At 47.3% G+C, this 16216-nt stretch overlaps 1 protein-coding gene across 2 annotated transcripts in view; it reads right to left on the bottom strand.

The window, feature by feature from the left end:
• The window catches only part of LOC141139086 (adenylate cyclase type 3-like), a 41572-nt gene extending 27663 nt beyond the window's left edge, over positions 1 to 13909 (bottom strand). Inside the window, exons 1-4 of one of the 2 annotated variants that reach the window (XM_073624893.1) lie at positions 13803 to 13908; positions 10476 to 10578; positions 4306 to 4436; positions 548 to 659 (exon numbers count right to left, since the gene is read on the bottom strand). In XM_073624893.1, coding sequence (XP_073480994.1) covers positions 548 to 659; positions 4306 to 4436; positions 10476 to 10502 — 270 coding nt within the window. In that variant the 5' untranslated portion in view covers positions 10503 to 10578; positions 13803 to 13908. Of the gene's footprint in view, positions 1 to 547; positions 660 to 4305; positions 4437 to 10475; positions 10579 to 13802 lie in introns of both variants that reach the window. The other variant, XM_073624891.1, reaches the window with a different exon arrangement.
• Positions 13910 to 16216: the final 2307 nt, after the last annotated feature.

The following is a 16216-nucleotide window of genomic DNA, read 5'->3' on the forward strand; positions in this document are numbered from 1 at the left end:
GTACATAGTGCAGGAGTCATTGTTGGGTAACGTACATAGTGCAGGAGTCATGGTTGGGTAACGTACATAGTGCAGGAGTCATGGTTGGGTAACGTACATAGTGCAGGAATCAGGGTTGGGTAACGTACATAGTGCAGGGGTCAGGGTTGGGTAACGTACATAGTGCAGGGGTCAGGGTTGGGTAACGTACATAGTGCAGGGGTCAGGGTTGGGTAACGTACATAGTGCAGGGGTCAGGGTTGGGTAACGTACATAGTGCAGGGGTCAGGGTTGGGTAACGTACATAGTAGTGCAGGAGTCAGAGTTGGGTAACGTACATAGTGCAGGGGTCAGTTGTGTAATGTATAGATTGTAGGGTTAGGAGTGGCTAATGCAGGGGTCTGGTTTGTAAAGTACAGGGTACTTTACACCAGATACATAAGATACCAGCGCTAGCAAACCAGATTTTTTTCCTTTTCCTTGTGCTATGAAGCATTTCCCTTGGCTGCAAAGATTATGTCACTTATTTAGAAGCAAGTAATGCTACATGGACTGCGTGCTCACTTACCGCTGCAAGCTTGTCGAAGCGGGCAAAAAGCTCATTTAACAGTTTAACCAGCTCCTGGGCGCTGCAGTATGAGGACAGCTGAGTGAAGCCCACGATGTCTGCAAAGAGTATGCTGCGGGGAGACAGAGATAAGCACAGGGGTTACCTCTGGTTGGTGAAAACATAGAAGGCACAGGCATTAAATATGGGTTGCCCAACAGAATCAACATTAACTGATGCTGATGAAGGCTCCAGGGCCTGTTGCATGATATCCTTGCTCCTCCTGTCCCTGGGGGTTTGTAAAGGAAAACCTCATTGGCTCTGTTTGAGCTAACGGCTAAAAGCTGTGGCCCAGTCTTCTGTAGTCTTATATTCTTTTTTTTTCCTTCCTCCTCGGAACATTTCTTATATACATTGATGATGATTTTAGGTCTGTAAGCCGACAATTAATTTGTTTTAATCAAAAATCATACTGTGCGAATATCTGAGCATGTGCTTAGCTGTTGCAAATAATCCCCGTTATTTCCCATTATGGTCAGCTCCACCTAGTGGTCGTCATGTGATATTTTCCTGAAACACCTCACCCGGGAAAATACTGCCTTATGGCCACTAGATGGAGCTGATGACGATAGGAAATGAACATACACACGTTATGAGAATTATTTGCAACAGCTGAGGCATTCGCACAGTGAGTTTTTCTTTTATAAATAAACCCCATAATCTCATTTAGGCATATTAGCAACACCCTCTTTCATTTTATTAGGTTAGGTTGAATCTAGCAGCAGAGCCTGCCACTCTCCTGAAAAGCAATATTTGAGAGGTGGTGAGGAGAAAATATGTCACCTCCTTGGTAAGGGGTCTGATTGGTTGCTATAGGTTACTGCAAACTCTCACATCTCCTGTATATGGACTAGGCCCCACAGCCCGAGTGAGGGATTTGAGTGGTTGCTATTGGGTTACTGCACACCGTCATGTGTCCTGTATACTGTGTAGGATTGACAGCCACAGTTACGAATCTGATTGGTTGCTATGGGTTACTGCACTCCCTCATGTATCCTGACTAGGCCTGATAGCTTGAGTTAGGGATCTGATTGGTTGCTATGAGTTACTGTCTCTTTCACAACTTCCTGTTTACTGATTAGGCTTGACAGCCTGCATGTGGGATCTGATTGGTTGCTATGTGTTACTGCACATTATATCTCCTGTTTACTGACTAGGCCCAGCAGCCTGTGTGAGGGATCTGATTGGTTGCCATGGGTTATTACACACTTGCATGTCTTCTGCATACTGACTAGGCCTTACAGTCTGCATGAGAGATTTGATTGGTTGCTATGGGTTACAGCATGCCCTTATGTCTCCTGTATACTGACTAGGCCTGGCGGCCTCAGGGACGGACCTGATTGGTTGCTATGGTTACCTGTACACTCTCATGTTTCCTGTATAATGACTAAGCCTGATAGCCTGTATGAGGGATCTAATTGGTTGCTATGGGTTACTGCACGTGCTTGTGTATCCTGTATACTAACTAGGCCTGACGGCTTCAGTGAGGGATCTGATTGGTTACTGTGTGACTGTACACCCTCGTGTATCCTGTATACTAACTAAGCCTGACAGCCTGCATGAGTGATCTGATTGGTTGCTATGGGCTACTGCAAGCCCTCGTGTATCCTGTATACTGGCTGGGCCTGATGGCTTCAGTGAGAGATCTGATTTGTTGCTTTGAGCTACTTTCCCCCTTTCGTCTCCTTTTCACCGACTGGGCCCGTCAACAATGGATCTGATTAGTTGCTATGGGTTACCGCACACTCTCATATCTCCTGTATACTAACTAGTAAGGATGAGCTCAGGCGTGTTCGCAAAGAGCACGTGAAGAGCCCGCCAAGAAGTCAGCACTGCACAGCGCTAATCACAGGCAGTGAGACATTCCTCGATCTCTGCAGCCGCGCATCGGGACAATGTCTCACTGCTTGTGAATAGCGCTGTGGCAGTGCCAACTTCCTGGCGGGCACGTGCTGTTTGCAAACACGCCTGAGCTCATCCTTACTAACTAGGCCCAGCAGCCTGAGTGTGGGATCTGATAGGTTGCTATGGGTTACTGCACACTCTCATATCTCCTGTATACTGACTAGGCCCGACAGCCTGAGTGCGGGATCTGATTGGCTGCTATGGTTTACTGCACACTCTCATATCTCCTGTATACTGACTAGGCCCGACAGCCTGAGTGCGGGATCTGATTGGCTGCTATGGTTTACTGCACACTCTCATATCTCCTGTATACTGACTAGGACCGACAGCCTGAGTGTGGGATCTGACTGGTTGTTATGGGTTACCGTACACTCTGCTATCTTCTGTATACTGACTAGGCCCGAGAGCCTGAGTGTGGGATCTGATTGGTTGCTATGGGTTGCTGCACACTCTCATGTCCCCTGTATACTGACTAGGCCCAGCAGCCTGTGTGAGGGATCTGATTGGTTGCCATGGGTTATTACACACTTGCATGTCTTCTGCATACTGACTAGGCCTTACAGTCTGCATGAGAGATTTGATTGGTTGCTATGGGTTACAGCATGCCCTTATGTCTCCTGTATACTGACTAGGCCTGGCGGCCTCAGGGACGGACCTGATTGGTTGCTATGGTTACCTGTACACTCTCATGTTTCCTGTATAATGACTAAGCCTGATAGCCTGTATGAGGGATCTAATTGGTTGCTATGGGTTACTGCACGTGCTTGTGTATCCTGTATACTAACTAGGCCTGACGGCTTCAGTGAGGGATCTGATTGGTTGCTGTGTGACTGTACACCCTCGTGTATCCTGTATACTAACTAAGCCTGACAGCCTGCATGAGTGATCTGATTGGTTGCTATGGGCTACTGCAAGCCCTCGTGTATCCTGTATACTGGCTGGGCCTGATGGCTTCAGTGAGAGATCTGATTTGTTGCTTTGAGCTACTTTCCCCCTTTCGTCTCCTTTTCACCGACTGGGCCCGTCAACAATGGATCTGATTAGTTGCTATGGGTTACCGCACACTCTCATATCTCCTGTATACTAACTAGTAAGGATGAGCTCAGGCGTGTTCGCAAAGAGCACGTGAAGAGCCCGCCAAGAAGTCAGCACTGCACAGCGCTAATCACAGGCAGTGAGACATTCCTCGATCTCTGCAGCCGCGCATCGGGACAATGTCTCACTGCTTGTGAATAGCGCTGTGGCAGTGCCGACTTCCTGGCGGGCACGTGCTGTTTGCAAACACGCCTGAGCTCATCCTTACTAACTAGGCCCAGCAACCTGAGTGTGGGATCTGTTAGGTTGCTATGGGTTACTGCACAATCTCATATCTCCTGTATACTGACTAGGCCCGACAGCCTGAGTTCGGGATCTGATTGGCTGCTATGGTTTACTGCACACTCTCATATCTCCTGTATACTGACTAGGCCCGACAGCCTGAGTGCGGGATCTGATTGGCTGCTATGGTTTACTGCACACTCTCATATCTCCTGTATACTGACTAGGACCGACAGCCTGAGTGTGGGATCTGACTGGTTGTTATGGGTTACCGCACACTCTGCTATCTTCTGTATACTGACTAGGCCCGAGAGCCTGAGTGTGGGATCTGATTGGTTGCTATGGGTTGCTGCACACTCTCATGTCCCCTGTATACTGACTAGGCCCAGCAGCCTGAGTGTGGGATCTGATTGGTTACTATGAATTACTGCACACTCTCACGCCTCCTGTACATGGACTAGGCCCGACAGCCTGAGTGAGGCCTAGCTGCGGTATACCTGACGTTTTCATGGCGGTACATGTACATAGTGTTGAACTGCTGTAGCTCCTTCTGCTTCTGGTCCTTCTTCATGTCGTTGAGCATCTCGTCAGCAATGTGCTTGGGCAGGATGGAGAGGAGGAGTCTCTCCTGGAAAAAATAAACATGACAGCCATGGTTAGAGCGAGATGTTCTTCAGTTCTAGGAAATTCTAGCACGTGGCGTAATGGATGAGGACTTCTACGGCCCTCCGGAGCCACCAGACTGTACAAACAGTGCAAGAGAAATCACAATGAGTCACCGCTGTCCTGATACAAGGCCGCCCACCCTTCACCCTTCTGGTCCACAACACACTAATGGCGGATAATTGCAGGACAACATGCGTGTACATTTGGGTGCCATTATCCTTCGATGGCACCCTAAAAACGATAAGATTCTGCCGTGATTGTCATGCAAAAGTATCGCGTGGCAATCGCGGCAAACTGCACCTTTACAAATCGCACAAAGCTTGTCACCCAATAAGGGGCAGAAGCTTCTCTTCGCGAGACAAACGCACATACGGAAGCCTATTCAAGCGAATGGGCTGCCCTATGTGACACTCAGAATCGTGTGAAAAGTGCACTGTTAAAAGCAGGGATGCTCACAATAATTGGGCCAGGGCCTTGAAGGCTTGATTTGCCTCGTGAGACAGTCAAGGCCGATTTGCCACTAAGCCCGGGTTCACACCATAATACGCTGCGCACCGCACAGGAGCGCTGTGCGTCCCTGTTCACCGTTTCAGGGACGAATCAGGGCCGATTCTATGCCTGAATTCGGCCCTGAAACGCAGCCAAAGACGCACGTTTTTGTGCAGTGCGCACCGCAGCCGCCCCGGAGATATGTGAACCGGCTCCATAGGGAGCCAGTCACATTCTCCTGCTATGCGAATTAGAGGTGCGGAAACGCACCTCTAATTCGCATAGGTGTGAACCCGGGCTGAAGGATAAGGGCATCCAAACGTGCACATTGTACTGTGATTTCTATGCGATTTGGAATCATGGGCAGAATCACAGCAATTCCAAATCGCAAAGTGTGAAAGGAGCCTTTGGGTCTCAACTAACTCAGGCTCAACAGAAAAGCACATAGAAAACAACTGTTTTCTATGAGCCCTTTTCACACAATAATGATGTGCTGAGCTGCATTGCATAAAAATTCTGCATGGGCTGCAATGCTGCGGTGCACATGGCTTGCAAAGCTGCGGTGCATAGCGTTGAATAAAATGCCATATTGTAACATTTCAATAAAGTAAAAAAAAAAAAAAAAATTGTAAACAGAGCAATACCTTGTAGCAATGCATCACATCCCCAGTGCACACACACTATATGGAGCATAATTCATGCAGGCTGGTGTGAGGTTTTTTTTGCCATATATTGTAACATGATGGAAATGTTTTCATGCAGCCTTGAAATGAAATGCCCACTTTAAGGCTGTTTCACTTGGGGCCATCTAGGAGCAGCGCATCCCTTCTGGCATTTTAGGACTCATTCAGACAGGTGTTGGCACCTCTCCTGCATGCTGAGCAGCTGTTTTCTGCTCCTGCATCCACCTTGGACCTCTATGACTTAGCTCTGGTAGGCTGGGCGAAACACGTTGGAGGTGTGGCCATTGAGAAGAACTGCGGCAGAGGCTGCTCTTTACCTTCCTTACACTTGAAGCTGATCGGTGTGCAGTGTTGATTGACCACTGCATCCAACTTGGAGCTGCGTGCAGGCAGCCAATACAAGCGCATGCAGATGCGCGGACACAGGCGCATGTCAAAATTTGACGCGGGTGCTCAGGTTTGAGCGCAGTCAGTATGCGTTCAGACCCATGCACCTGCTCCTGCCTGCATGTCAAATTCTGACATACGGCTATGTCTGTGTAGCTGCTGTGTCCGCTTGTATAGGCTGCCTGTGCGGATACAGAAAACAGTGGTTCAGCGCACAGGATGGATGTCAACGCCCATCTCAATGAGCCCTTGGCATGCCCAGGAGAAGCAGGTGCAGCATCCAGCCCCCCCCCCCCCCCTGCAGGCAGCCTGTCATAAGTACATGGCCTCATTCCCACGGGGCGTACTAAAGCATACGCCCATGCGAGGTCTGAGTTTGCCCATGCAGGCAGTCCCGTTGATGTAATTTCAGCGGTTGCTGCCAATCTGACATCCATGTGGATGCAGGTGCATGTCCCCGAACTCACACAGTGTGCATTAGTATGAACAAAGCCTAAGGCAGGCTGCACGGAGCTGAACACTGTACCAATTGGGTACCACAGACCTGCGTTCCAGACCTTGGTCCCTGAATGCACAGGGCCCTAAATGTGGGTACCACTTGGCGTTTGCCCCCAACCATTAAATGCGTCTTCAGAGGCCATGAAGGTGCCCGAGGATGCATTGGGCCATTGGTATTACTGACGCCAGACAAGTTATCTTGTTATGAAAAGTGGTAATGTTGTCACTGCGGGAGTTCAATCGTCAGTGAGCGGACAGCCGCTGGTGTTGGGAAACTTTCACAGCTGATAAGTGGATTTGGTCTATTACTAGGGTGAGCGTTATTCCAATTTGTGATACCGCAAAAGCAGGACGTCATGTCCGCTGCTGTAATGGTAAGGGTTCATTCTAGGGATCGACCAATATTGTTTTTTCGGTGCCGATAAAATACTGATATTTTGGCCACCTCTCAGGCCAATAGCCAATATTGTGTGCCAATATTTTGTACATTGAAAAACATTTTTTTTACACTTTTTATTTATTTTTTTTGTTTTTTTATCACTGTTATTGCTGTCACAAGGAATGTAAACATCCCTTGTGACAGTAATAGGCAGTGACAGGTACTCTTTATGGAGGGATCGAGGGTCTATAAGACCACAAACCCCAAAACATCAAGATCTGCGTTTTTGAATACTTTATATTTTTTTAAACTGACGCCTTTAACCACTTAAGCCCCGGACCATTTGGCTGCCCAAAGACCAAAGCACTTTTTGCGATTCGGCACTGCGTCACTTTAATTGACAATTGCGCGGTCGTGCGACGTTGCACCCAAACAAAATTGACGTCCTTTTTTCCCCACAAATAGAGCTTTCTTTTGGTGGTATTTGATCACCTCTGCGGTTTTCATTTTTTGCGCTATAAACAAAATAAGAGCGACAATTTTGAAAAAAAAAAACAATATTTTGTACTTTTTGCTGTAATAAATATCCCCATTTTTGGGGATGAGACCAAAATAAACTTATTTGGTTCAGATGGTGTCAAGCCTGTGTGGTGGTACCAGGTGAGGAGTACAAAGACAAGTGTTTTTTGCCTACAGTCAAGCATGGTGGTGGGAGTGTCATGGTCTGGGGCTGCATGAGTGCTGCCAGCACTGGGGAGCTACAGTTCATTGAGGGAACCATGAATGCCAAAATGTACTGTCACATACTGAAGTCGAGCATGATCCCCTCCCTTCAGAGACTGGGCCGCAGGGCAGTATTCCAACATAACGACCCCAAACACACCTCCATGACGACCACTGCCTTGCTAAAGAAGCTGAGGGTAAAGGTGATGGACTGGCCAAGCATGTCTCCAGACCTAAACCCTATTGAGCATCTGTGGGGCATCCTCAAACGGAAGGTGGAGGAGTGCAAGGTCTCCAACATCCACCAGCTCTGTGATGTCGTCATGGAGGAGGGGAAGAGAACTCCAGTGGCAACCTGTGAAGCTCTGGTGAACTCCATGCCCAAGAGGGTTAAGGCAGTGCTGGAAAATAATGGTGGCCACACAAAATATTGACACTTTGGGACCAATTTGGACATTTTCACTTTTTCACAATTTTCAGGGGTGTACTCACTTTTGTTGCCAGCGGTTTAGACATTAATGGCTGTGTGTTGAGTTATTTTGAGGGGACAGCAAATTTACACTGTTATACAAGCTGTACACTCACTACTTTACATTGTAGCAATGTGTCATTTCTTCAGTGTTGTCACATGAAAAGATAATAAAATATTTACAAAATGTGAGGGGTGTACTCGCTTATTTTTTATGAATGGCATCAAGTCATGTGTCATTATGTATTATTGCAATAGCTGTGATTGGCTATCACATGGTACAGGTGTGCTGTGATTAGCCCTGTCTGTACCATGTGATCACAGGGACCAATCACAGAGATCACAACAGTACACAATGATTGGCTATGACTATAAGCCATTGTGTACATTTGACATGTGATCACTGTGCAGTGCTGCCAACCTACCAGATTGAAATTTACTGACACAACATCCAAATTTTACTGGCACAGCCAAGTTTTTACTGGAATTTTCCAAAAGTAGATATTAAGTTAAAAAAAATATATTTCTATCTTATTTTTGATATAGTAAGTAGCTCACGGGGCAAGAAATAAGAATGGGGAGGCACGCACACACATGAAACTGACTCTCACAATGACATTGACAGCAGTGTGCAGCAGCACAGATGATGATGACACCTCACCGACACGACGCGTCTCCTCCTGAATCACAGTCTCTCTCCACACCAGGTGGTCCCTTCAGTCCAAACAGCACTGACAGCCCCACTCCTGTCCCACAGACCTGCACACGAGGCTCCGGCCGCTCTGCTCAGCTCCCTTGCACCATCACACGACATGCTCAGGCACACCTGTGGTAGACCCGCCCCTGCCGGTGCTGCCCGAACACACTGTAGCAGGCACTTCAATAGTCTCGGCCGGCTCCAGACCAGAATTGTACATGTGCAGTATCAAGCCAACCGTCAGACATTTTTTTACTGGCAACTTCTTCCTGTCACTGGCATTTACTGGCAGTAGAAAAGTGCCTGTTTTTTACTGGCTGCCAGTATAAATACTGATGGTTGGCAACAATGTCACTGTGATTGGTCACAGCCATCACATGGTACCAGGGCCGGCCCGGTATAGCGATCTGTCTTCCGCTGTGTCTGGTGGACACAGCAGGTCACAGATTGTGCCACTGCACGGCCCCTGTTTTGTCACATATGGCGACCCATCACATTTGGCTTCCCGCTGGAGTGCGAATGCGCGACAGCGCCCCATATGCGTTCCAACACTTTTAAAACTTTACGTTTTAAAAGTGACAAAAACACTTTTTATTTTTTTAAACACTTTTAAAAAAGTGTTAAAAGTGACAAAAGTTTTATAAGTGTTGGAACGCATATGGCGGCGTCGCGCATGCCCACTCCAGCGGGCAGCCAAATGTGATGGGTCGCCATATGTGACGAAACACCCCTAGGGGACACACAAGGCACGCAACCGGGAGGGTGTCATATAACGTCCACCCAGAAGACAGAGGCTCCGGGGCGGCTGTAATTTTACAATAGACCAGGCAGGAGGTGGTTAAACCCTACACAGCTGGAATGCCAAAAGGCTTTTCTTAAACAAGGTTGGCCCAAGGCCATCTCAAAAAAGATCCAACTGCTCAACAGATAACCATACCAATCAAATAATACTTGGGAAGCTCGTGAGAAACATAGAAGGATGGTGCCAGAAAAAGGCCATCAATGTAGTCTGAGGGCCTACCATGTAGTCTGAGGGCCTACCATGTTGTCTGAGGGCCTACCATGTTGTCTGAGGGCCTACCATGTTGTCTGAGGGCCTACCATGTAGTCTGAGGGCCTACCATGTAGTCTGAGGAAATACCATGTAGTCTGAGGGCCTACCATGTAGTCTGAGGGCCTACCATGTAGTCTGAGGGCCTACCATGTAGTCGGAGGGAATACCATGTAGTCGGAGGGAATACCATGTAGTCGGAGGGAATACCATGTAGTCGGAGGGAATTCCATGTAGTCTGAGGGCCTACCATGTAGTCTGAGGGCCTACCATGTAGTCGTAGGGAATACCATGTAGTCAGAGGGAATACCATGTAGTCTGAGGGCCTACCATGTAGTCTGAGGGCCTACCATGTAGTCTGAGGGCCTACCATAGGACCTACCATGTAGTCTGAGGGCCTACCATGTAGTCGGAGGGAATACCATGTAGTCGGAGGGCATACCATGTAGTCGGAGGGAATACCATGTAGTCTGAGGGCCTACCATGTAGTCTGAGGGCCTACCATATACTACATAACTATTCCAAAAGGAGTTTGTGCACTAAGAATGTAATGACTATGACTAGCTTCAGAAGACCATGACATGACTAATGTTTTGAGTGAGACTGTAATTGATTTCCTTCAAACCTTCATTGCAAACCCAGATGGCATCATATTCTTGGGCCATTCAAACTCCGTGGTGTGAATTCTGATCCCGGATTCCACCAGAACTACGGCTTTAGAATCTGGCCTGTCAATCAAAAGTAAAACAGCCAATTAGGACTGCGACAAAGAAAAACAATTGTTGAAGAGCAAGTTAAATATACAAAGACACATGGCAAAATAATTGTATATATATAGTCCTGTAATGTTACATTCACACGGGTTACAGAAAAGGTGCCATGTACAATGGGGGAGATTTACTAAAACTGGAGCACTCAGAATGTGGAGCGGCTGTGCATGGTAGCCAATCAGCTTCTAACTTCAGCTCGTTCAATGAAGCTTTGACAATAAAACCTGGAGGCGGATTGGTTTCTATGTAGAGCTGCACCAGATTTTACACTTTCCAGTTGTAGTAAATCTCCCCCATACTGTCAGCGCCTAGCAAACACCCAGTCCAAGAAGGTGTATGGAGACAAATTGGCTTAATACACATTCCTGCTTTTATCGGACATTGCATTATGCCAGATAAAATGTTGAGTTCTACGTTGGGAGCAACAGCATCTTAATTCTACAGGCGATCAAACCAAACTCAGATCGGATGCTTTGGAGGGCATAGGAGAGATATGGGGTCTGAAAGACCCCAGATCTTACCATAAAGAGGACCTGTCAAGGCTCATGCGGTCACAAGGGATGTTGTTCATCCCTTGTGATAGCAATAAAGTTAATCCAAAAAAAATTTAAACCTCCTGTGTAACTCTGAATTGGTAACCTGTCAAGGCTTTTAAAGTGTCTCCTATGAAAATTTTTAGGTAATATAGTTTAGCGCTGTTCCACGGGCATACACAATTTTAAAGCATGGCGTGTTAGGTGTCTATATACTCGGCGGAACTTTTTTTTTTTTTTTACCAAACAACTGAGTATTAGACTGCATTTCTATGTACTAAAACTCAGTGTATTTTTTTCCTAAAAAGTTTGATAATTGATAATCCACTATGCAAATATCTTGTGACATAAAAAACTGCAACACCCACCATTTTTAATCTCCAAGGTCTCTGATTATAAAATATATAATATTTGTGGGTTCCAAGAAAAAAAAAAACGAATTGTTCCGTGTATGAGAGAGATGTCAGAATTGGCCCAGAATGGAAGGTGTTTGTTACCCCAACATTTCCTATTCCTGATATGTGCCTGCTGTACCATGTACTTGTATGAGAAAGTCTCCTGTTCTCTTTGTTTTGCTTCCTTTATGTGAAATCCCTGGTGTGTCTGTCAGTCCCTCTGCTTTCCTAATAAAAACTGACCACACTAAGCAGGAGAGCACAGCGTGGTCAGTTCTCTAGCTATGATGGGAACTCAGCCTGCTCTCCTCCAATGATCAGACTTGTCCTGACACCCCCCCCCCACTGCACAGCTTTTCACTGAGAAGATCAGTGTGCTGCTGCTTCTCCTCCCCAAGCTCTTATGCAGCTGAGAACAGAGGGAATGTGATCACTTATAAAAAAGGCAACAAAGATATTTATAATTTTTTTATTTTTTATATCTATACACAAATGTTTTGCTTACCATTTCTATTTTAATCGCTTGCTGACCAGCGCACGCTGATGTACATCAGCAGAATGGCACTGGGGGCAAAAGGGCAAACAGGTATGTCCCCTTTAAGAAGCGGTGTTGCGGGCGCGCGAGTGCCACGTCCTCCGTGACAGCGGGTCCCGTGGACTCGATGTCGGTCGGATGCCCGCAATCGTGTCACGGAGAGGTAGAACGGGGAGATACTTTTGTAAACAAAGCATTTCCCCGTTCTGCCTGGTGACATGACAGAGATCACTGCTCCCTGTCATCGAGAGCAGTGATCACTGTCCTGTGTGTTGAAGCCCACCCCCCCCTAACAGTTAGAATCACTCCCTAGGACACACTTAACCCCTTCACTGCCCCCTAGTGGTTAACCCCTTCCCTGCCAGGGTCATTTACACAGTAATCAGTGCATTTTTAAAGCACTGATCGCTGTATAAATGACAATGGTCCCAAAATAGTGTCAAAATTGTCCGCCATAATGTCGCAGTCACGGTAAAAATCGCAGATCGCCATTGCTAATTAAAAAAAAATTATTAATAAAAGTGCCATAAAACTGTCCCGTTTTGTAGACGCTATAAATTTTGCGCAAACCAATCGCTTATTGCGATTTTTTTTAACTAAAATTACGTAGAAGAATTCATATTGGTCTAAACTGAGGAAAAAAAAGGGTTTTTTTTATATTTTTGGGGATATTTATTATAGCAAAAAGTAAAAAAATATTGCTTTTTTTTTCTCAAAATTATCGCTCTATTTTTATGTTTATAGCGCAAAAAATAAAAACCACAGAGGTGATCAAATACCACCAAAAGAAAGCTCTATTTGTGGGGGGAAAAAAAGGACGTCAATTTTGTTTGGGTACAACGTCGCACGACCGCGCAATTGTCAGTTAAAGAGACGCAGTGGCGAATCGTAAAAAGTGCTCTGGTCAGGAAGGGGGTAAAATCTTCCGAGGGCTGAATCGGTTAAAAACCCCTTTTATACTACACCAGGTCTCTTCCTTGTTAGGAATGGTTCCTGGGCCCCAGGGCCCCTGTGAATGGGGCCCCGCTTTCTTAATAATGAGTAAATCTAAAAATAAATAACGGTGTATAAAAATAAAAATGGGTGTGCGATGACATTAATAATAAATAAATATAAATAAAAGATTGTGAATGGAAAAAAATAGGTTAAAAATATAAACAAATAAAAGTAATATAAAATAAAAAAATAAGAGAGTATAAATATACATAAAAAAATAAAGATAATGAATAAAAATGTATATAAAAAAATAAAAAAGGATACATTTATGAATAAATTTAAAGAATAAAGATAAAAAAAAAGGGTGTATAAAATAAATAATAATGATAAATATAATAGTTAATAAATATAAAAATAACTCTAAATAAGGGTGTATAAAAATAAAGAAAAATAATGAGGATAATAATTAATAAATATAAAAATAACTATGAATCAGGGTGTATAAAAATAATAAATGCATATGAAAAATAAAAAATGGTGTAGAAAAAGAAAAAAAAAAATATAATAATGGGTAAATCTAAAAATAAATAATGGTGTATAAAAATGGGTGCTTGATGAAATGAATAATGAATAAATATAAAGGGGTATAAAAATAATAAATGAAAACCATAAATACCATAAATAAAATGAATAATTAAAAAAATGTAGGAAAAAAAAGTGTGCGTTGCACACCCGATCCACATAGCCCAGGTTAGACTAGAACTCGTGGACCTGACGATATACCTCCCAGTTGGCTTGGATGAAGGACACACGCCACGGCGTCCGGCAATGTTATAGCAGTGCTCTCTTTATCTTGAAGCTGGATTCTCAGTGACGTCGTCGGCTCAGCACTGCCATCTATAGGCAGCAGGGCCGGTACAAGGGGTGGGCGGGAGGATCGGCTGCCCTGGGCAGGGTGTGGGAGGAGTGTGGGAGGGGGCTCTAGGTCGCCGACAGCAGCATGAGCATGCAGAGAATATTTAGGTTATGGCTCCACTCAATTGTACAGTCTGCCCAAAAAGTGGGCTGAGGATGCACCCATACATATTGCTTGCCTCCTCTCTACAGCGGCAACCACATTCTGGCACAGAGGGAGAACAATTCATTCTACTGGCCTTGATTTCTCATCAGTCTGGCTGGCTGGATCGGGCTGTGACACTGAGAGCTCCTCTACAGGTGGGCGGAGCAAGATGATACAACAGTGCAGTTCCGATCATTGCTTTCCGCCCCCTGCATACATCATACAGCTCTCCCAACATGAAGATCTCACAGGATGGATGTTAGTTTTCTTCCATGTGAGTCCCCACTGCTCTGCCTTCCAAACTCTACCTGGCTGTGCTGTAAACTCGCCCTGTACTTTGCAGAGCAGGTTTACAAAAAGTGAAGAACAATTCTTATATATGTTGGGAATATACTGGGACTTTTCATTTGTTAATGTTCTCTGCTGATCCATCTAGTACTTGTGTATAGGGAGGGGATCCAGTGCTTAACTAACTCCCCCCAGCTGTCTCCCATCCTAAACACAGGATATGTCTCACTAACAGCAGTGTACTTACTATATTATTTGCCTGATATAAGCTGGGTGCAATGAAAAAATAAATACCTGTCCCTATTAGCTCAGTCTCCTGTCAGTCTATTGAGCCCTCCCCTGCTCTGTCAGCCCCACATTCCCAGAAAAGAGCTGAGGTGTTAGCATAGAGCTCTGTACATGTGCAGACTGGGGATAAAGGCTGGGGAAACATTATTTCAGCAAGCTGCAAATGCCATCGATGTTGTTGGGAATCAGAGCCCCCCTGTGTGTCAGAGCCCCCTGTGTGTCAGAGCCCCCCTGTGTGTCAGAGCCCCCCTGTGTGTCAGAGCCCCCCTGTGTGTCAGAGCCCCCTGTGTGTCAGAGCCCCCTGTGTGTCAGAGCCCCCCTGTGTGTCAGAGCCCCCTGTGTGTCAGAGCCCCCCTGTGTGTCAGAGCCCCCTGTGTGTCAGAGCCCCCTGTGTGTCAGAGCCCCCCTGTGTGTCAGAGCCCCCCTGTGTGTCAGAGCCCGCTGTGTGTCAGAGCCCCCCTGTGTGTCAGAGCCCCTGTGTGTCAGAGCCCCCTGTGTGTCAGAGCCCCCCTGTGTGTCAGAGCCCCCCTGTGTGTCAGAGCCCGCTGTGTGTCAGAGCCCCCCTGTGTGTCAGAGCCCCTGTGTGTCAGAGCCCCCTGTGTGTCAGAGCCCCCCTGTGTGTCAGAGCCCCCCTGTGTGTCAGAGCCCCCTGTGTGTCAGAGCCCCCCTGTGTGTCAGAGCCCCCCTGTGTGTCAGAGCCCCCTGTGTGTCAGAGCCCCCCTGTGTGTCAGAGCCCCCCTGTGTGTCAGAGCCCCCCTGTGTGTCAGAGCCCCCTGTGTGTCAGAGCCCCCTGTGTGTCAGAGCCCCCCTGTGTGTCAGAGCCCCCCTGTGTGTCAGAGCCCCCTGTGTGTCAGAGCCCCCTGTGTGTCAGAGCCCCCTGTGTGTCAGAGCCCCCCTGTGTGTCAGAGCCCCCCTGTGTGTCAGAGCCCCCCTGTGTGTCAGAGCCCCCCTGTGTGTCAGAGCCCCCTGTGTGTCAGAGCCCCCTGTGTGTCAAAGCCCCCCTGTGTGTCAGAGCCCCCTGTGTGTCAGAGCCCCCCTGTGTGTCAGAGCCCCCTGTGTGTCAGAGCCCCCCTGTGTGTCAGAGCCCCCCTGTGTGTCAGAGCCCCCTGTGTGTCAGAGCCCCCCTGTGTGTCAGAGCCCCCTGTGTGTCAGAGCCCCCCTGTGTGTCAGAGCCCCCTGTGTGTCAGAGCCCCCCTGTGTGTCAGAGCCCCCCTGTGTGTCAGAGCCCCCTGTGTGTCAGAGCCCCCCTGTGTGTCAGAGCCCCCTGTGTGTCAGAGCCCCCCTGTGTGTCAGAGCCCCCTGTGTGTCAGAGCCCCCCTGTGTGTCAAAGCCCCCCTGTGTGTCAGAGCCCCCTGTGTGTCAGAGCCCCCCTGTGTGTCAGAGCCCCCTGTGTGTCAGAGCCCCCCTGTGTGTCAGAGCCCCCCTGTGTGTCAGAGCCCCCTGTGTGTCAGAGCCCCCCTGTGTGTCAGAGCCCCCTGTGTGTCAGAGCCCCCCTGTGTGTCAGAGCCCCCTGTGTGTCAGAGCCCCCCTGTGTGTCAGAGCCCCCCTGTGTGTCAGAGCC

Source organism: Aquarana catesbeiana, linkage group LG04 (assembly GCF_042186555.1).
Source record: "Aquarana catesbeiana isolate 2022-GZ linkage group LG04, ASM4218655v1, whole genome shotgun sequence".
Lineage (NCBI taxonomy): Eukaryota > Metazoa > Chordata > Amphibia > Anura > Ranidae > Aquarana > Aquarana catesbeiana.